Source organism: Prionailurus bengalensis, chromosome B3 (assembly GCF_016509475.1).
Source record: "Prionailurus bengalensis isolate Pbe53 chromosome B3, Fcat_Pben_1.1_paternal_pri, whole genome shotgun sequence".
Lineage (NCBI taxonomy): Eukaryota > Metazoa > Chordata > Mammalia > Carnivora > Felidae > Prionailurus > Prionailurus bengalensis.
Window position 1 is genome coordinate 33,936,725 of NC_057355.1, and position 22,806 is coordinate 33,959,530.

At 36.9% G+C, this 22,806-nt stretch overlaps 1 protein-coding gene across 13 annotated transcripts in view; it reads left to right on the forward strand.

Moving 5' to 3' along the window:
- The window catches only part of MYO9A (myosin IXA), a 279,521-nt gene that overhangs the window by 19,311 nt on the left and 237,404 nt on the right, over positions 1 to 22,806 (forward strand). For 10 of the 13 annotated variants that reach the window (XM_043553998.1, XM_043554007.1, XM_043554005.1 and 7 more), the window contains exon 2: positions 21,418 to 22,328. In XM_043553998.1, the coding sequence (XP_043409933.1) occupies positions 21,489 to 22,328 (840 nt within the window). In that variant the 5' untranslated portion in view covers positions 21,418 to 21,488. Of the gene's footprint in view, positions 1 to 8,961; positions 9,528 to 21,417; positions 22,329 to 22,806 lie in introns of those variants that run through there. The other 3 variants (XM_043553997.1, XM_043554001.1, XM_043554004.1) reach the window with 1 other exon arrangement.

The following is a 22,806-nucleotide window of genomic DNA, read 5'->3' on the forward strand; positions in this document are numbered from 1 at the left end:
GGCTGAAGGTCCAAGATCAAGGTGTTGACAGGTTTGGTTTCTCCCGAGGTCTCCTAAGCTTGCAGATGTCTACCTTTTCACCGTGTCATTGCATGGCTTTTTTTTTTTTTTTTTTTTTTTTTTGGTGTCTCTTCTTTTTTTAATAAGGATGTCAGTCCTATTGGATGATCTCATTTAACCCTAGTTACCTCTTTAAACATCCTGTCTCCAAATATAGCCACATTGGGGGTTAGGGCTTCAGCATATACATTTTAGGGAGATACAATTCAGCCCATAATAGTAGTGTAAATCCAAATATCAGAACAGAATAGAAGCTAAATCTTGTCTAGAGAAAGCCATAGTGGAAAAGAGTATAAGAAAGAGAAAACAAGTATAGGATAGTTTTGATGGATTGGTATATTAGTTTATTCATGTCATAATAGCATATCTCATATCAATTTTTTGCATATTCAGAAATAATGGATGCTGTTGAATGTTGTATTATAGATTCACTATTGTCTCTCAGGGTGTCAGACTCTATACTAGGTTTCTTTGTGGGTTTTTTTTTTTTTTTTGAGGGGGTATCTAGGAATCAGCTAAGTAGTGAAAGAGGAGGGTGCAATGGAAATACAGTAAGCATTGTAAGGATAAAATTACTGATAAACAGAAATCAGCAAATAGTGGTTTTCTTTGCCCAATCACAGTTGAGCAACTTAAAATTTCTTATAGGTATGAAAATATTTGCAGATAAATATGTATGTCTAATGTTAATTTATGCCATGGCTGTGTACTGCTAAAGGTTTAGAAAACATTTTGAAATTTGAGTTAAAAAATTAAAGTTATGTTTGTTTTCTTCATTTGTACAGATTGAAAAGGTGGTATCCTATTAATTAAAAAAAAGTTTATTTATTTTTAGAGAGCTAGTGAAAGTGCATGCACATGTGGTTAAGGGGCAGAGAGAGGGAGAGCGAGAATCCCAAGCATGAGGTGCTCTATCCTACCAACCGTGAGACTGTGAACTGAGCCGAAATCGGGAGTTGGCCGCTCCTCTTAACTTACTGAGCAACTCAGGCACCCCTCTATTAATTAATAGTATTAACAAGTTTATTGGTGTGGCTGTGTGCCTTAAGCTTTGCTTTCATTCTCATTTCTAGTGAAGATGACATAAACTATATGGAACATGATTAATTTTTTATTATTGTACAGGAATGTCTAGTCAAATCTAAATTTTCATTAGTTAATTTTGGATTTCAGCTTTTATGAGTAAAGGGCAGGTGATATGAGGGTAAGTTTTTATTTACAGTTGTTTTTGGGCTACAAGGGCAGAGTTGGGTAGTTGGGAAAGAAACCATAGGACCTGCAAAGTTTAACATACTTACTGTCTGGCCTTTTACAGAAAAAAATTGTGGACCTCTGCACAGACCATGATTAAATGCCAATGAATAATATTGTGAGTTAAATAATTTGTACAGGTCACACAGCTACTTTATTTTTGGGTATCCTTTTTCTTAACTTTTTGGAGAGTCTTTTAATTTCAGCAGACTGTGGTACCAAATTTACATATTACTTGTCATTGTTGGCATTTCCAGTTTGTTGCTTTCTGTTAGAAAGCACCTCAATTCCATCTGTAAAAGGTCACCAAAATAGAGGAAGATTATATCAGTGCTGGGTTTTGTTTGTTTTTCTGGCTCCGTAGGGAGCTTTTGCTATAAAATCAGTGCCATGCTAGACTCTTGCTAAACAGCTAATCCCAGCTATAGTTCATGTATTTGTTTCAATCAAATGATTTCTTTGTCTCTTCCTCATCTAAATTTCTTTTTTCAGTTTTTATGAGACTGTCATTGATATTTTAATTTAGATTCCCTTGAGATATGAATAAAAGTGATACGTTGGCTCTGTGGAATAAATTTAGAAGAGCAGGGGGTATGCTTAGATCTAATGACTGTAGCCAAATGCATGACTTGGCTGTGCTTTTTTGATGTTCCATGGATCCTTATTGCAGTGGTAGTTGGTTGAGGTAGGTATACTTTCTAATTGATTCATCATTGATTTTTAATTATCTGTGGTAAATGTTGTAAGTTGTTGATCTTGATATAGGTACCTCTTTAGAGGTAAATACAAATTTATGTAAGGTCACTCTTGTTGGGTGGTTAGTAGTGGCTTAGCTTTAACTTCTGGGAACAAATGGTTTGCTCTATCTCCATAACGTCTTAAATATTTATATTATTGGAGAATGATCCTATAAAAATAGATTACTAACCATGAATGATTTATAATAGGAAAGATGAGTTGTCTGTTTATAGGTAGGTAATGGAATACTCAACAATAACTTATTTATCTTTCACACCTCACCCCATGAGGAGATTGGGGTAACATGCCCAGATGCAACTAGTCACAAACATCAATCAGATCTAGAATGGTCACAGATGATTTCCATGGTTTCAAATCCGTAGGTCATTTCTCTATTCAACTTCATTTGCTGCTGCTTGAAATACTTTTCCTTCATGAGCCTTCATTTTTCTGGTGGTTTTCCTCTGCTTCGATATACCATCTAAAGCACGTTGTTTATCTGCTGTTCTTCAGTTTCTTCATTTGAAAATTGTGATAATAGTGCTGTTTAGCTCCACAAAATTGTTCTAAGATTGAATGACTAAAATGAATAGTTTGGCACATATCAAGTATTGTTTTTGGTTTTTTTTAATTAAAAAAAAATTTTTTTAACGTTCATTTCTGAGAGACTGAGAGAGAGCCCAAGTAGGGGAGGGACAGAGAGAGAGGGAGACACAGAACCTGAAGCAGGCTCTAGGCTCTGCGTGCACTGTCAGCACAGAGCCTGACGTGGGGCTAGAAGTCACAAGCCGTTAGATCATGAACTGAGCCGAAGTCAGACACTTAATCAACTGAGCCACCCAGGTGCCCCACATATTAAATATTCTAAGGGTTAACCATTATTATTATTATTATTATTATTATTACTACTATTGCTGTTATTAGTGTGTTTTTAAGTCATTAGCTGCTCTATTTTTGACTCTCATTCTTCTCTGCAGGACCCCTAACTGCTGATGACCCACAGGCCTAGTCATAGTTCTTCTCTATCTGCTGTGTGTTTATACGTGAGTTCATCTAGTCTGATTGCCTAAAGTGCCATCTATATGCTGATGGTTAGCAGATGTGCCTTATCTTTAGCCCTTCCCTCATTTGTTTTCCAGACTTGTCTATCTAGTTGCTTTCATAATATTTTCACTTGCATATCCTGTTAGAGTCCTAGACTTAACATGGCCAAAGACATATCACAGCCCCCAGCCCCTAACAGCAACAAACACACCAACAACAAATGAACATGAACAAACCTGTTTTTTCCCCAGGTTTCTATTTCTATTTTAGTAAATAGAACCACTATTTACCTGGTCCCTTTCAGTCAGATGAACCTAAGTGTTGTCTTTGTTCCCACATCTAATCAATTCATCATTGAGTACAGAATACATACCCAATCTGTCCACTTCTTTCTATCCCCAGCTGCTATTTTATTCAACAACCATTACCTTTTGCCTAGACTGCTATAATAGTCTCTTAAATGGTCTCCCTGCTTCTACTCCTTCTTCCCTCCCTCCTCTAATCCATTCTCTTTCAAGTAACTGGAGTAACCTTTTAAAAACATAAATCAGGTTATATTATTCCTTGTATATAAACAATAAAATAAAACAATACCCAGAGGCTAGTACATTAGAATGAAATCCCAGACTGTGAGGTATGATCCAACTCCTCTCTCTGACCTCAACTTTCTCACCATTTTCCTTGTGGAATACTTTGTTTCAGCCATACTACCCTAACCTCCTTTCTGTTCCACAACCATACCAAGTTTGTTTCTGATTTAAACATTTTGCATTACGTATTCCTCTTAGCCTGGAGTATTTCTCACATATGTTATCATAGTTGGCTTCTTCATTTCATACAGGTTTGTTACCACCTCCCTGAGGCTTCACTGCATGCTACTGATAACTAAAATAGCATACGTAAGTCCTCTAGTATAATGATAGACAAACTGCTGTCCACAGGCCAGATCCGGCAGGTGGCCTGTTTTTGTTCTGTCTGAGAGCTAAATATGGTTTTTACATTTTTAAACATTTAAAAGAGTAAAACAAAACAAAAACTCCAAATATGTGATCCACAAAGCCTAAAATATTTATACTCTGGCTCTCTATAGAAAAAGACCATACGGTTATCCAAAATTAGTTTGTTCATTTGTTTCTTTGTTTTTGTTATTTATTTATTTATTTATTTATTTATTTATTTATTTATTTATTTATTGTTTTGTCCTCAGGATGCTTAATTGTTGAAGAGTTTTAGAACATTGGTTAAATTATCTGGAATGGAGGAATTGAGCAATAGTTAATACAAGGAACATTAGTATTATTGAAGAGTAGAAAAACAGGGCAAATAAAAAATGTAGTAGGGACAAAGACTAAAGAGACTGTGGGACATCTCCCAAAGTGGACAAGAAGAGATGATCTGTTAGAAGGGTCTCCTGCTCACATGACTCTGAAAGCCTCTCAGAATCATTCATGCAGAGGATTCAAATCTGAGTTTAAAGTATGCCTGTAAAACTACTCAAGTGATTAAGAGTATGGTTATCTGAAAAGTCATTCAGTACCTGAAAGATGTCATATTATAGAAGTGTGTTTCATAAACAGAGTAGTAGGGTTGAAAGATACCCCTAGGCCCACCCTTATAAATAAATGCTGAATTCTTATTCCTCAAGCTTAAGAATGTGGAAAGTGAGGCTGAATCGCAGCATTTTGTATTTTACAGTCATTGAGCTTATCTACCTTGTCAACAAGACCTTCAAAATATTTGGACATTTATGGAGTTTGTAAGTGGATCAACTCCCCAAGTCTCTAATTCTTATTGAAAATTAAAGGAAGAAGTGCTCAGAAGAAGGTTATCTTAACTGAAGGGATAAAAATTTATGAATGTGTAAATTAAGAAAAAAAAGTCTCTCTGCTTTGTTTTCATATTTACTACTGGGTATAAATAACATATGTTGCTACTGTCTTATATGTTTCTATTGTCTATCACTACCTTTCCCTGCTTTTTTTTCTACTTCAACAGCCTGATAAGTGGTTTATCACAAATTGTAAAATTGCTTCTGAATCTGTTTTATATTATTGATTCTATTGATAGTGGCTATTGTGAGGTAAAATACTTTATAATAGTTTCACATATTTATTCAACAAACATTTTTTGAGTACCAAACATTGTGTAGCAGATATAAAGACAAATACTCTGCTTCATCAAGCCTATAGACTGGTAGGGGAGACCACCAAATATGGACTAAGCAGTTGACAACACAATTTGGGAGTTCAGTGGCAAGGCTAAACTCAAACATCACTATTGCAAAGAAGCCTTCCTTCGGACCCCAGTGTGCCTCCTAGTCTCCCTTTATTATTACCAGTTCCTGTGCTAAAGAAAAGCTAATATTGAGCTGCAGTGGAGTCAGAATTGATCTCTGCTCCATAAAAAGCTTATGATTTCATAGAGGAAATATGATGTGTAGCTTTTCAACTATAACATGAAGCAGTTTATGAAAGGCAAAGTAGGATAGTGTTTAAGATCACCAAGTCTAGGGCTAGACCACTGAGATCCAAATCTTGGCTCTGCTGTGTAACTAGCCTGTAACCTGAGAAGTGTCAATCTTCATGTGCTTCAGTTTCTTGATTCGTAAAATGAGGATAGTAATATACATTTGATTAGGATTGTTATGAAGATTAAATGACTTAAGCACAGAGTAAATGCTGAGTGAGTGTGTTGCCATTATTGTCATCATCATGTTTCTTATTTGTGCTAAGTGTAGCATATTGGTTAAGAAATTGGGACCTGGTTTCTTTTTTTTTTTTTCTTCAATATATGAAATTTATTGTCAAATTGGTTTCCATACAACAGCCAGTGCTCATCCCAAAAGGTGCCCTCCTCCATACCCATCACCCACCCTCCTCTCCCTCCCACCCCCCATCAACCCTCAGTTTGTTCTCAGTTTTTAAGAGTCTCTTATGCTTTGGCTCTCTCCCACTCTCACCTCTTTTTTTTTTTTTCTACCCCTCCCCCATGGGTTTCTGCTAAGTTTCTCAGGATCCACATAAGAGTGAAGACATATGGTGTCTGTCTTTCTCTGTATGGCTTATTTCACTTAGCATCACACTCTCCAGTTCCATCCACGTTGCTACAAAGGGCCATATTTCATTCTTTCTCATTGCCATGTAATACTCCATTGTGTATATAAACCACAATTTCTTTATCCATTCATCAGTTGATGGACATTTAGGCTCTTTCCATAATTTGGCTATTGTTGAGAGTGCTGCTATAAACATTGGGGTACAAGTGCCCCTATGCATCAGTACACCTGTATCCCTTGGGTAAATTCCTAGCAGTGCTACTGCTGGGTTATAGGGTAGGTCTATTTTTAATTTTTTGAGGAACCTCCACACTGTTTTCCAGAGTGGCTGCACCAATTTGCATTCCCACCAACAGTGCAAGAGAGTTCCCGTTTCTCCACATCCTCTCCAGCATCTATAGTCGGGACCTGGTTTCTAACCCCAGATCATCTGTATCATCTTGGGAACATCACATAACCTTTCTGAGCTGGTTTCTTCATCTTTAAATGAGGATAATAGCACACATTTCTTATTAAATGGGGTAATGCATATCAAGCATATAGCATAGTGTCTAACTGTATATTATCAATAAAGAGGCATTAGTCTTCCTAAAGCTGTGAATGAAAATGTTGTAGACTTTTAAAGAAATGAAGTGCTGCTGAGATGTAGCACATTCCTGAGCTCGTAAGAGTCATTAAGTGTGTGTTCACTTAAAACATTAATTATTTAGAGATTGGGAGCCTAGAGAGAAAGCTGTTTGATGTACAGTTTTCTTTCTGTGAGGACTGTGGAAGGGTAATTTGATAATCTTATAGGCAAATATCATTGAGCTAGTAAAATAAAATATATGAATAAATGATCTGGATAAAAAGCATGTATAGTTTTTTTTCTAATTACAAATAGAATTTTTTTTTTCCAGAACGAGAGAGTGCAAGTAGGGGAGGGGCTGAGAGAAAGAGAGAGAGAGAGACAGGGGGAGAATCTTAAGCAGGCTCCACACCTAGCATGGAGCCCCGTGCGGGACTCAGTCTCCCGACTGTGAGATCATGATTTGAGCCGAAATCAAGTTGGATGCTTAACTAACTGAGCCACCCAGGCACCCACAAATATAATTTTTTGTATTTTCATTAAGAATTCTAAAGAATTGTAAGATTCTTTTTCTGTAAAACTTTGTGCATCATATTGTAATTTTGAGTCAACTAGTTGGGTTTTCTCAGAGCAGAAACTTTGCTGTGTAAAACTATATAAAATTTTTTTTGTAGCCTTAAAAGATTTTTATTAGAATGAATAAACATTTTGAAGCTTTTGGAATTTTGCTAAGTGGATAAAAGCACAGAAACATCATAATTATATCATCCATATTGGTGTATTAAGAAAAAAATCTGAAACTAAAAATAGAACTACCCTATAATCCAGCAATTGCACTATTAGGTATTTACCCAAAGGCTACAAAAATACAGATTCAAAGGGGTACACTATGGAGAGAGCCCAAGTGTCCTCTGGCTGATGAATGGATAAAGAAAATATGGTATAGGGGCGCCTGGGTGGCTTAGTCAAGCATTCGACTTTGCCTCAGGTCATGATCTCATGGCTTGTGGGTTTGAGCCCCATGTCGGGCTCTGTGCTGACAGCTCAGAACCTGGAGCCTGCTTCAGATTCTGTGTCTCCCTTTCTCTGCCCCTTCCCTGCTTGTACTCTGCCTCTCTTTCTCTGTCAAAAATAAACATCAAAAACAAAAGAAGATGTGGTATATATGTATATACAATGGAATATTACTCAGCAATGAAAAAGAATGAAACCTTGCCATTTGCAGTGCTGTGGATTAGCTAGAGTATATTATGGTAAGCAAAATAAGTCAATCAGAGAAAGACAAATACCATATGATTTCACTTATATGTGGAATTTAAGAAACAAAACAGATGAGCATATGGGAAGGTAGGGGAAGAGAAGAGAGGGAAACAAATCATAAGAGACTCTTAATGATAGAGAACAAACTATGGGTTGATGGAGGGAGATTGGGGGGAGATGGGCTAGATGGGTGTTGGGTACTAAGGAGGGCACTTGTTCTGATGGGCACTGGGTGTTGTATGTAAGTGATGAATCACTGAATTCTGCTCCTGAAATCAATATTGCATGGTATGTTAACTAAAATTTAAATAAATTTATTACTTTTTTACATTTATTTATTTTTGAGAGAGAGTGGGGAAGGGGCAGAGTTTAGAAAGGGAGACAGAGGATCTGAAGCAGACTCTGCTGACAGTAGCAGGGCTTGAGCTCAATGCAGAGCTTGAACTCAAGAACCATGAGATCAGGGGGTACCTGGGTAGGTCAGTTGGTTAAGTGACTGGCTTTGGCTCAGGTCATGATCTCATGGTTTATGGGTTTAAGCCCTGTATCAGGCTCTGCGCTGACAGCTCAGAGCCTGGAGCCTGCTTTGGATTCTGTGTCTCCCTCTCTCTCTGCCCCTCCCTTGCTTATGCTCTCTCTCTCTCAAAAATAAATAAACTTAAAAAAAAAAAGTGTGAGATTATCACCTGAGTCGGGCTTGAACTCATGAACCGGGACATCGTTACCTGATCCAAAGTCAGATGCTTAACCAACTGAGCCACTCAGGTGCCCCAAGAAAAAAATACTATTTACAAACACTGGAGAGCTATCTTATAGAGGGAGTGATTTTAAGTTATTTATGTGAGATTATGTGAGATTAATTGTTGTTTGTATCAGCAGTTCTTTTTTATTGCTGTATTGTATTCCATTAATTAATTTTATTGTTGATAAGATTTTGATTGTTTTTATTTCTTTGGCTATTTTTGAATGAAGTAGCAGTGAACATTCTTGTATGTAGCTTTTAGTGGACATAGCCAATTTTGCTAGAGGTTTGGTAATATCCCATTGTGGTTTTTATTCTCATTTCTCAGATGACTAATGATGTTATATTAGTCAACTGATAATCCTAAACAGACAATTTGAAAATTGCCAGTGGTGTACAATAATATTTATTTGTTGGTCATGATTTTGTGGGTCTCCTGGCATAGCTCTTCCTTGTGTATCTCATCTTCCTACTGGGAGTAGTAGGCTAGATAATGCATATTTTCATAGTGGTGGCACAAATGCAAGAAGGCATACCTAACTGGGCAAGCATATTTTAAGATCATCACGTCTCCTGACCTCTCACTCTTGAAATTAAGTCATGTGGCTTAGCTCAGTTCAAGGGATGAGGAGGTATACTTGACTGGACTTGAGGATAGGTAGTGAATAATTTTTTTTTTTTTTTTTAAAGAAGCCTCCACACCCAGCACAGAACCCAGAGTGGGGCTTGAACTCACAACCCTGAGAGCAAGACCTGAGCTGAGAACAAGAGTTGGACACTTAACCGACTGAGTCACCCAGGCATCCCAGGTAGTGAATTTTTTGAACAATAATCTAATTCACTACAGATGTTGAATTCTTTTTCATATCTTTATTGGCCATTTAGGTATTCTCTTAAGAGCCATCTTCTTTTTTTTTTAATGTTTGTTTATTTTTGAAAGAGCACAAGTGGGGGAGGGGCAGAGAGAAGGGGACAGAGGATCCGTAGTGGGCTCTGCTCTGACAGCAATGAGGCCAATGTGGGGCTCGAACTCACAAACTGTGAGATCATGACTTGAGCCAAAGTAGGATGGTCAACTGACTGAGCCACCCAGGTGCCCCAAGAGCCACCTTCTACATATATTACTAGGCACACTTACTCTATCAGCAACATTGATTAACTCCTTAGGAAAGAAATTTGATACTCATTTAAATTTTTAAATTTTATTTATTTATTAAATATTTTATTTTTTAAGTAATCTCTATACCCAACGTGGGGCTTGAACTTACAGCCCCGAGATCAAGAGTCTCCTGTTCTACCAACTGAGCCAGCTAGGTGCTCCTACTTGCTCCTATTTTTAAGGCCAGATATTGTTAAATTATTGTTGAGAACAGCTCTTACAGGAAGTTAAATAAAGCGGTGTATATAGATGAAAATAGATGAGAAGGTAGGAAAAAGGGAAAACAAACTATTAATAAAATGACTGCCTTAAGCAGTAAAAATGATTTCTAAAACACATGAATTAATGCGTATGTGAATTTATTTCTTTAACAAATATATTTTTGAGCTGTGGATACCTATGAAGAAAAAGACAAAAACGTTTTAGTGGGGAAGTCTTCCAATAGACAAAAAAACAAATAAATAGTAATATAATTCTAGGTAGTGTATCAAGTTCTATGATTAAAAATAGATCAGGACAAGGAGAATATAGCAGGGAAAGGGGGTTATTTTACATAGGTTAGGAAAGAAAATCCTCTCTGAGGAGTTGGCATTTGAGCAGACACCTCAGTGAATGAAAGAAGGTCCAGGTAGAGGGGGCAGGAAGCAAGTGTAATGGTCCTAAAGCAGGAATAAGCTTAAATTCAAAAAAAGACCAGTGAGGGTAGAGGTGGAGTAGAGTGAGGGAAAGATGAAGTTAGGCTACAGTAAGAGGTTACAGTTTTATTCAATTGTGTTACGGAGAGACATTGAAAATTTTGGTAAGAGAGTGACGTGATCTGATTTACCTTTAAGAAGGGTTGACTCCCCTGTTAGGTGTAAACTAGACTGTAGTGGAGCAATGGATACAGGCATATCACACTCTTTCACCAATTCAGATGAGAGAATGATAAGGGGCTTGAACTAGGTGGTATAGATGGGAATGGCAAAAATGGTTCGATTCGGGATATATTTTAATGGCAGACCAATAGTACTTATTGTTGGATTGGATATTGAAGAATTTCCTTATGGGGGAAGTTAGAACATTTCTTTAGTAATGCGTTAGTCAGAGTAGACTAACTGCTATTACTAAACAGCCTCCAAATATCAGTGATTCTACACAATAAAATTTTATTTCTTTTTCCATCATAGTCCAATGTAGATGGGTGAGGATGGGGTGATGGTGGGTGTTCTTTGTGTGGTCATTTGGGACCAGGGTTCTTCCATCTAGTGGCTCTGTATCCCATAGGACTTTAGAGCTTTCCCCTGGATCCTTTCCATTTTCTAGTAGACAAGGAAAGGCAGGCCCTCCCACCCCCTTTATTTAGGGGCTCTTATTGGCTCAGCCTGAAAGGACATCACCCCTGCCCACTTACCATTGGCCAAGGATTCAGTTGCATGGTCCCATATAATTAACTGCAAGGAAGGTTGGGAAATGCAGTCTAGCTGTGTGCCCAGGAAGAGGAGGAAATGGGTTTGTAAAAAGAGTAGAGACTTTTGAAAAAAAAGAGTATTATAAAACACATAGTTGGAAAAGTTTAAAAATATAAATATTTACATATTTAAGTAAGTTACATATTTACTTGTAAATTCAGTTTTAAGTACTAAAATATGAAGAAACATGAATATTAGCTCTTGAACACCACTTCTTCCAAATTATTTTTCTAAAATAAGTTCAAAATATTTAATAGCTTTCTCCCCATGACATTTACAACTGTATACAAATCAGTATTGTTTTCTCGAATGGACCCTGCCTTGATAGTAGAATGTTCTCCTTTTAATATCTACTGGTGAGATTTTTGCTTTATTTTCTGTGTAGTGAAGCTAGATTTTTATTTTTTAGATATGAATTTGCCTGATTTATTTTTCTCTTGTTACTGAATGTTAGTGTATGATCTTACTAACATTCATTTGTAGATCCCTGTGATAAAGTAAATATAAAGAGAAAGGATACTTCTTTTTTTTCTTCTTGGAAAATGACCTTGAGAACTTGGTAAAGAAGTAAAAGCAGCTATAAAAATTTTTTGAAAATTAAATTTTATTAGTACACAGATGCAAAATATGACATTAAAAATCTTTAGTTACTTCTTTTTTTTAAATGAACTTCTAATTTAAAGGAAGCTCTGTATTCCCTATTTTCATTCTTCACCACAGTTTTCCTCTATAATTAGTTTCTTCTCAGACCACTGAATAACAGCATAAGCTGGCCTATTCTGAACCACACCCTACTGACCACAGCAACTGTCTGACCGCATTGTTTCCCTCTGTTAGCATATACTTTTGAAATATTACTTTGGGATAGGGAAAAAACATATTAAATAATTTTATTTATAACTGGTACAGCTATGTGTAATTGCTCCATAAGTGCCAGTAAAGTGCTTAATTCTTCATATGCATGATATAAGTTATTTTATTCTCTCAATCATTTATCCATACTCTTTTTATCTGCTGGTTTGAAATGCTATCTTTATCATAAGGTAAATTTACATAGACTTTTTTGCTCTGTAAGCCTTAATTTTCTTTTTTTTTTTTTAATTTTTTTTTTTTCAACGTTTATTTATTTTTGGGACAGAGAGAGACAGAGCATGAACGGGGGAGGGGCAGAGAGAGAGGGAGACACAGAATCGGAAACAGGCTCCAGGCTCTGAGCCATCAGCCCAGAGCCTGATGCGGGGCTCGAACTCACGGACCGCAAGATCGTGACCTGGCTGAAGTCAGACGCTTAACCGACTGCGCCACCCAGGCGCCCCTGTAAACCTTAATTTTCTAATTTGACAGGTATTAACTTGTTACCTGTCTCAGAGATTTCCTGTTCAACTCAAATGAGGTAATGCACATAAAACTTATTTTTGATGAAAACTATAAAAAGGAATTTTGAAGATTACTCAAAAGTCTAATATATTTGTCCTTATTTAATATATATATGCCTTTATATGTAGTTTTATATTTTAAGTTTTTTCAGTTGACATCATATTATACATCCCTTGCCATATTTCTTCTGCATGACTGGCATTACAGGTATCATTCACCATCTAAATCTGTTTTACCCAATCTTTAGTTTGGATAGGGAATTTGGATGTCAGGGGGTGCTGCCCTATTTGAATCTATTTGGCTCCCCAAGTTTGGGTAGCAAATAGCATGATTGTGAAGTAAGCACCTAAAAGTTTATTCAAATATATTTGGTTCCTGAGCTTAGACTGTGAAATTTAAATTAAAAAAAATTTTTTTAATGTTTATTTATTTTTGAGAGAGAGACCGAGACAGAGCACACGCGGGGAAGGGGCAGAGAGAGAGAGGGACACAGAATCTGAAGCAAGCTCCAGGCTCTGAGCTGTCAGCACAGAGCCTGACATGGGACTCGAACTCACGAACTGCGAGGTCATGACCTGAGCTGAAGTCAGATAATTAACGGACTGAGCCACCCAGGTGCCCCTATTTAAAAATTTTTTTTAATGTTTACTTTTGAGAGAGACAGAGTGTGAGCAGGGGAGGGGCAGAGAGAGAGAGGGAGACACAGAACTCCACATGTGCTTCAGGCTCTGCACTATCCACACAGAGCCTGATGCGGGCTCAAACTCACAAACTGTGAGATCCTGATTTGAGCTGAAATTGGATGCTTGACCAACTGAGCCACCCAAATGCCCCTAGACTGTGACATTTTTAGATATCAGTAATTTGGATAACAAGAGATACCTAAATTGTGAAAGGGTATTGCACTGAAGTGTTACCTATTAAAGTGAGTTCCTTTGATTGCAGAGAACAGAAACCCAGCTCAAAGTAGCTCAGGGTAAAAGGGAATTGATTGTCACACTTAAGGAAGTTCAGTGGTGTTTATTTGAGGCACAGCTAGCTTCAGTAGCCCAAACAATGTTGATTAGGTTTTGCTGTATGTATTTGTTCATTTTCTTTTACTGTGTAAGGACTTCTGTGCATTCAGGAAAGATGGCTGCAAACAGTTTTAGATTTACATATTTCTGGATAACCAGCCCAGCAGAAAAGAAAATGCAGCAAAGTTCCAATATGGAATCTCTATGAGCAGCCGCTGGTGCCAGGGGGAATGGAATAATTGATTAGCTGGGTCTGGGTCACGACTAATACCACCCTTCCTCCCCTAGCTAGGGGATGAGGTTGGTCTATTCAAAGTGTGCTGTGTCAAATGGCAAGGGAGGAGTAGTAGTTCTTCAAAGGCAAATGCAGTACTGTACTTTCATTAGAAGGGCCGGATTACCTACTGCACAGATGAAACCGGTTAGCTGTTCATGTACCTATCTATAGTGTGTCATCTGGTAACTAATTTATTCCATCACCTTTTCTTTAGTTGAAATATTACAAAATGTATTTTCTTTCAGCACTCAATTTGGCTTTTACTTGGCATTGACCTACTATAAGTAAAACTGGGCTCCTAATGTGCTATCTAGTGTGAAGATGAGCTAACATGCACATTTGTCACATCTTACCTAAAAAGCTTTTTCTCAATCTTTTTTTTTCTTTAAATTCTTTAAGGAAAAGAAAAGAGTATGTTTTTTACTTTCTGAGAGATGCACCTGTCCATCTTTGACCTAAATCTCATTCTCATTTAGTTTGTCTTATTGAAGAACCTTGGCTCATCAGATAGACCTTCATTTTCTTAAGTTTTCAGTTTCTGCTTCTCTACTTGATTCTATTTATAACCATAAAGATGTGCTCCCAAGCCCCCTAACAAATGATTCACTCATACTTCTCCCTTTTTTCTTTATAGCAGATTTGACCAATGTCTGCTAATTTACTTGCCAATCTGTCTTCTCCCACTTCTTCCTTAACTTCTTACTTCCTACTTTTCAGAGTCCCCAGTAATATCCAGAGACCTTCATTTCAGGCCTAAACCTAGAATTACAGTATGTAAGGGCTAAAAGGGACCTAAGAGATATTTAACTCCACTTTCTTTTTTTATTTTGCTTGATGTTATTTTGATTGTACTGACTTTTTTTTTTGTCTAGAATTTAGATGGTATATGGAATTTTTTTAAACTTTCAGATCTTGATCAGATCATAAATGCATGTTTATTAAAAACAATATAGTTGGATTTTAAAAATCTCTTGGTAATCTTTTTCTTTTAAGTGGAGCATTTCCATTTAATGTAGTTATTGATACATTTAGTTTGCTTTCCATTTGTTCCATCTGTTCTGACTCCACCCAGGACCCCCTTCCTTTTTGCCTTCCTTTGAATTGATTATTTTTTAATCATTCCATTTTTTTCACAGTGTTAGTTGGGAAGTTATACCTTTTTTCTAATTTTTTTAGGGGTTAGCCTAGAATAGAAGTTGGCAAACTTTTTTTTTTTTTAAGTTTATTTATATATTTTTGAGAGCAAGCTTGGGGGAGGGGCAGAGAGAGAGAATCCCAGGCAGTCTCCATGCTGTCAGTATGGAGCCTGATGCAGGGCTCAATCTCATGAACTGTGAGATCACAACCTGAGCTGAAACCAAGAGTTGGTTGCTCAACCGACTGAGCCATCCAGGCACCCCTAACCTGTTTCATTTAAGGGCCATATAGTAAACATTTTTGGCTTTGTGGACCATATGGTCACTGTCATTGTAGTGCAGAAGCATCCATTGATAACAGGTAGTGGTATAAATTTCAGACAGTGGATTAGGTAAAGTCATTTAGATAGAAGAGCACTGGGTTGAGACCAGAAACTGGGAGATTTTGTTGTTGTTGTTGTTGTTTTTTTTTTTTTTTTTTTGAAATTGAGGTCATGGACAAGAAGCTCTGAGAGTGAATCAGAAAAAGAGTGAGCCTATCAGGAAGATTACAAGAAAAATAATTATCATGTGAGGGCAGTTTCAAGAACGAGAAGATGGCTTTCTTAGTCAAATGCTATAGAGTGCCGTGTTAAGATGAGGATTCAGAAGAGGCCGTTGGATTTGGCAACTTTATGGTAATTGGTGACATTTTCAAAGAATATTGGCAGAGCTTGCTATGTGGGAAGAGTGGTAAAGGAGTGGAGAGTAGAAACATAAACCATTGATTGTCAAATACTATTTTTTGGACCAGCAACAACAGAAGTGCCTAGATTTCCCAATCTCAGAACCATTATTGGGCTTAGAAATGTATATTTTTAAAACATTGCCCAGATGATTTTGATAAACGCTAATGGCTTGCTGTCAAGATGTATTTGTTAGTGATATTTTGAGGCAAACCCTCTTTTCCAAACACAAAGCTATGATTGATGAAGCAAAAAGAAAAATCAAGTTGACATAAATGGGGTGCAGAAAAGGTAAACATTCCTATGTTTCAGAAAGGCAGTAGAACACAAAGCAGTGAATAGGGCTGTGGCTGGGACCTTGCAGGTACAGAAGCTGAGGTTTGAGTTTCCTTGAGTGTAGGACTTATCTTCTGATTTGAACAGACCACCGGTAAGAAACATATTTATGAGATAACGGGAAATTGAACATTGACCAGTAATATTAAAATTGTTAATTTTTAAAGGTGTGATTAATGGTATTGTGGTTATATTAAAACAAAGTAGTAAATAGTAGGTTCTCAGTAAATGTTTATATGAAAAACAAAAAAAAATTTCCATCAGAAAGTACACCTGTACCTCTAAATTTTCAAACAAATTAGCCATCTAGTGCCGAGAATGATATGAAATAAATCTGAAGAGCAGTTTACTTTGGATGACATTAAAATGCTTCACTGAAAAAAATAAAATTTTATATTTAGTATTTTCAAGAAGAAAAGTGAGTAATATCCCTTAAATTAAAACAATTATGGGGGCAATGGGGGGGCAGGGCTCGGTTGAGCATCTGACTTGATTTTGGCTCAGGTTATGATTCCAGGGTTGTGGGATCGAGCCCTGATTCGGGCTCTGTGCTGAGTGTGAAGTCTGCTTGGAATTCTGTCTCTCCTCCTTTACCCCTTTCCCCCACTTACGCTCTTTCTCTTTCTAAAATAAGCCAAACAAAGCAAAAAAAACCCAGTTATGGCACTTAAGGTAGAAAAAAGATCAGATGGATATGAAAATGACAGAAACTTTAGAAGTGAAAGCTAGTGTAAGACAACAGCGTGATTTTCATGAAAGGGAAGTCAAGGGGCGCCTGGGTGGCGCAGTCGGTTAAGCGTCCGGCTTCAGCCAGGTCACGATCTCGCGGTTGGCGAGTTCGAGCCCCGCGTCGGGCTCTGGGCTGATGGCTCAGAGCCTGGAGCCTGTTTCCAATTCTGTGACTCCCTCTCTCTCTGCCCCTCCCCCGTTCATGCTCTGTCTCTCTCTGTCCCAAAAATAAATAAACGTTGAAAAAAAAAAATTAAAAAAAAAAAAAAAAAAAAAGAAAGGGAAGTCAATAGGATGTCTGTTTTCCCAGTATTAATCTATGAAATCAGTGTAGTGTCAGTCAAAATATCAGAAGGTTTTGGGGGTGCCTGGGTGTCTCAGTCGGTTAAGTGTCTGATTTTAGCTTAGGTCGTGATCTCACAGTTCATGAGTTCCAGTCCCATGTCGAGCTCTCTGCTGTCAGCACGGAGCCTGGAGCCCCTGCTTCAGATTCTGTGTCTCCCTCTCTCTGCCTCTCCCCAGCTTGTGCATGTGCGTGCTCTCTCTCTCAAAAAAATAAACATCAGAAAATGTCAGAAGTTTTTTTTTTTCGTGGTAGTGGACGTGCTGATCTTAAAATTCTTATGGTAAAGAATCAAAGTAACATTAAAGAAGAACAAATTGAAATGATATGCCTTCCATCAAAACTTATTATAGAGCTATAGTAATTAAGATAGATTCAGGGATGGACAGATAGACTACTGGAAGAGAATACAGAGCCCAGAACACCTTGATATTTATATGGAATTAGCTACATGACAGAGGTGGCATTATAAATCAAGGGAGAGATTGGACTCTTCATTGAGGTGCTGATTAAATTGCTAATCTGATTTGGCATGAAAATAAGAGCGCTATGAAAATAAATTCTGTATGGATTAAGTACATAAATGAGAAAAGAAAAACCTTAGGCCTTTTCAAAGAAAATGCAGGATGGATAACTTTATGTCTTCAGGATGAGGAGGGATTTTTAAAAACTATACCAGGAGATAACGCCATGTAGGTTTTATAGCCAGACGAACTGCTTCAAATGTCAACTTTCTCACATGCTAGTTATGACTTTGGGCAAGTTATGTAATCTTTCTTGTTTTCTCATTTGTAAAATGAGGATGATAATGGTAAAAACAGCCCTCAGGAATTGTGAGAAATAAAATGTGAAATGCTTAGAAAAATGACTGGTATAAATAAACACACAATAAGAGTTAACTACAATTGTTGTTACTGTAATTTACTAAAAAAGAAATCATAACCTGTAAAGGATTGATAAATTTGACTATTAAAAACTCTATGACAAAAGACATTGTGAATAAAATAGAAAGCTAAGGCACTAATAGGTAGGAGATAATTATCACACATTTAACTGAAAATTGATTAGTATCCAGGCTATATGAAAAACTCATTTAAACCAATAAAGAAAAGACAACTCAAAAAACAGAAATGAATAAGCAACATAGTCCAAATGGCAAATGGTAAGTGTTGCTCATCCTCATTCTAATAAACAGGGAAATGCAAATTAAAGTAATGAGATACCTTTTTACACTTATACTGGCAGAAGCTCAAGTCTGACAATACTTTTATTGGTAAGGAGGCAGAGAAACTTGAGCCCTTCCTACACTTGCTGTGAAATAGTTGGTACAACTACTTTGGAGAGTGTTTTGTTAATATCTAGTAAAGTTGAATGTGCTTAAAACCCAACGATTCTAGGTGTAAAGCCCAGAGAAATTCTAGGAAAGACATACAAAGAGACATGTGTGAGATCTGCAGCATTGTTTTAATAGTGTAATATTGGAAACATTCCAAGTGTTCACTAGAAGGACAGTGGATTGATAAATTGTGGTATAAATCATCCAATGGGATTTAAAAACAAAGACCTTGCTTTTAAGAGCAGTTTTAGGTTAGCTTGACAGCAAATTTGAACATAAGATCCAGAACCCCCCAACCTCCCCCCATACATACATAGTCTCCCCCAATATCTATATCCCCCCCACCCCAGTACATTTGTAACAATTAATAAACATTAATTGGCATATTATTTGGCAGTTAATGAACTTTTACATGTATCAGCACTTAGAAAAGACAATGTTAACTTGAGATGCAGACTATTAAGTATGGTATGACACCATTTTTTTAAAGCCTAAAAGACTGAAACAGTACTATCTATAATTCATGGAGACCCACATGTGTAATAAAAATATAGAAACAGGACAGTGGTTCTCTCTGCAGAGCAAAAGAAGGAGCTTTATCTCTAATATGTTGTTTGTAAACTGATCTGGAGTAATTACAGCAGTTTTCAAACTTGTTGAATTCGGTGGTAGCTATATGACTGCTTTTTATATGTTCCATAATATTCTCTGTGTTTGAAAGGTCATCTAGGAAAAAACAAAACAGAGTTTCTTCATTTGAGAACTTTTACAAATATGTAATATTATGAGAGAGAAGTAACTGAAGGTATTTAAAAAAAATAACAGCATCTTTGTATGTTAAAGGATGAAATAAAAAAGGAAAGTGGTAACATGTGAGGATGATTCTCTGATGGGGCAAGTTTGATGGAGATGATAAGAAATAGGTTTTATTAGCCCTGGAAAGGACATGGGATATATTTTCTTTGTAGACTAGAATGGAAAAACTAAGATGAGAATAAAATAGGGATACATTTTGAGTTGGAAAATGCTATTTTCTCAGCGGGATGCCAAAGTTGAAATCATTCTGGAGGTGTTATGTACATGGGGTTTGAGAAGATTGGAAGGATATGCAGAATACGTGTAAGAAATGAAATAAGGTTAGATAAAAAGGTAACCTTGAAGGAAAAGGGAAGGTTGAATAAAAGTTATAATAGTATCAGCTATATAATTTTATCAGCGAGCCGGGGGCAGGATCTTTTTGTTGTTAGGAGAGGTAGAGAGAGAGCCCAAAAGTCCTTGAAAATATATCTATTCTATAGCAGGTTTCTCTCATATTTTCTTAGTTATAATTTCATTTAGTTTGATTTTTTTATTTAATCTCATCTTCTTAATGGTTTTTTTCAAGGTTTTATTTAAATTCCAGTTAACATACAGTATAATATTAATTTCAGGTGTAGCTTTTTTGTGATTCAGTTCAATACCTAGTGCTTATCACAAGTGTCCTCCTTAATTCCTATCACCTATTTAATCCATCCTCCCCACCCATCTGTTTTCTGGTAACAATCAGTCTATTCTCTATAGTTTAGAGTCTGTTTCTTGGTTTTCCTCTCTCCCCTACATGTTCCTTTGTTTTGTTTCTTAAATTCCACTTATGAGTGAAATCATATGGTATTTGTCTTTCTCTGACTTATTTCACTTAGCATAATACACTAGTTCCATCCACGTTGTTGGAAATGGCAAGATTTCATTCTTTTTTTTTTTAATTTTTTTTTTTCAACGTTTATTTATTTTTGGGACAGAGAGAGACAGAGCATGAACGGGGGAGGGGCAGAGAGAGAGGGAGACACAGAATCGGAAACAGGCTCCAGGCTCTGAGCCATCAGCCCAGAGCCTGACGCGGGGCTCGAACTCCCGGACCGCGAGATCGTGACCTGGCTGAAGTCGGACGCTTAACCGACTGCGCCACCCAGGCACCCCGATTTCATTCTTTTTTTATGGCCGAGTAATATTCCATTTGTGTGTGTGTGTGTGTGTGTGTGTGTGTGTATCTCACATCTTTATCCATTCATCAGTTGATAGATATTTGGGTTCTTACCATAATTTGGCTATTGCTGATAATGCTGCTGCAAACATTGAGGTGCATGTATCCCTTTAAATTAGTATTTTTTTATCCTTTGGGTAAATAGTAGTGCTGGATCATAGCGAAGTTCTATTTTTAATTTTTTGAGGAACTTGCATACTGTTTTCCAGAGTGACTGCACCAGTTTGTATTCCCACCAACAGTGTTAGAGGGTTCCCCTTTCTCCACATCCTCTTCAACACCTATTATTTCCTGTGTTGTTAATATCATCTTCTTACTGTTTTTAATTTCACAAAAATTTGGCTTCATTGATGGCATTGTTTTGTGTTTTTGCTTTATCCATAAGAGCTTTTGGGTGCAGGGTGATTTGTATGATTATTCTGCCCTTTATAATCTAGTCTTTGGCAAGTCTCTTTAAATATAAAGAAAGAACTTGACTCTAATCTCAGGTACTTTGGAAACATTTGAGATAGAGTACAAAATAATTTTTATTTGCACTCTGGATTTTGCGTTATTAGTATGATAAAACATGGAAAAATCTTTGGCAAGTTGCTTTTGGAGAAAGTGTCCAGATTTGGGCAATAAAATGTAATATTACGTGGTCTCAGATTGTTTTCAAGACTTTCTAGACTAAGAATTAGGATATTATGTTCTAAAAGATGTAATCAACATGATTTAAGCCTTTCTTTCTTGAGCATCAGAAGCTAAAGATTGTTTATGTGATTTCTAAATGTTTCACATCTTTTATGTTACAGTTCTTTTGCCATGAAAATGGTTTGCAGGGTCTTGGACACATACTATCCATGCTGATGGGACAGGATCCAATATGAATATAAATGATGGAGGAAGACGACGCTTTGAGGATAATGAACATACGTTACATATATATCCTGGGACAATTTCAGAAGGGACTATCTACTGTCCAATTCCTGCCAGAAAAAACTCCACAGCTGCTGAGGTGATTGACTCTCTTATAAACAGACTTCATCTTGACAAAACAAAATGTTATGTTCTTGCAGAAGTAAAGGAATTTGGTGGAGAAGAATGGATACTCAATCCAACAGACTGTCCAGTTCAGCGAATGATGTTGTGGCCCCGAATGGCTCTGGAAAATCGCCTGAGTGGAGAGGACTATCGCTTTCTTCTGAGAGAAAAAAACCTTGATGGATCAATCCATTATGGTAGTCTGCAGTCATGGCTACGGGTAACAGAAGAACGTCGTAGGATGATGGAGCGGGGTTTTCTTCCACAGCCTCAACAAAAAGACTTTGATGATTTATGTAGCTTACCTGATTTGAATGAGAAAACTCTCTTAGAAAACCTACGAAATCGCTTTAAGCATGAAAAAATTTATACCTATGTTGGCAGTATTCTAATAGTTATTAACCCATTCAAGTTTCTTCCTATTTATAATCCCAAATATGTCAAAATGTATGATAACCACCAATTGGGAAAACTGGAGCCCCACATTTATGCTGTGGCTGATGTAGCTTATCATGCCATGCTTCAGCGCAAAAAGAATCAGTGCATTGTGATTTCAGGAGAGAGTGGTTCTGGGAAGACTCAAAGCACAAACTTTCTTATACACCACCTTACTGCACTCAGTCAGAAAGGATTTGCCAGTGGAGTGGAACAAATTATTCTTGGAGCTGGACCAGTACTTGAGGTAAGTGTGTAGAAATACTTTTCTTACTCTTAAACATGTCTTTGAAAAAATTTTTTGTAAATGTGAGAAAATGTAATGAAACCACAAGTATAGATATCATTTTTAGTTACCAAGGAAAACTGGAAGATGGGAAAGCAAAAAAGGCAGCGTGGAAGATTAAAGGGTATGACAGTGGCAGTATATTTTTCAAAGGTGTTTTTGGGTCATAGTGATGAAGTAAGAGATGATTGGAGTCGTATGTATCCCCCTGTAAAGGGAAATAGCCAGCACAGGACTCCTATCTGTAATTGGGTTGTGGAATTAGGTGTTGGGGAAAATATTCTCATCAATCTATTTGTATCTTTGCAACTTTAACATGTGCCTAGTATTGAATTCTAAGGGTTCAGAACGTTTTGAAAATGTAGAGAATATGGGAAAAAAAGTTTTAGTTCTATAATGTTTTAGAAGTAATAGTACCAAAGGTAGAAAGGAAAAAGAA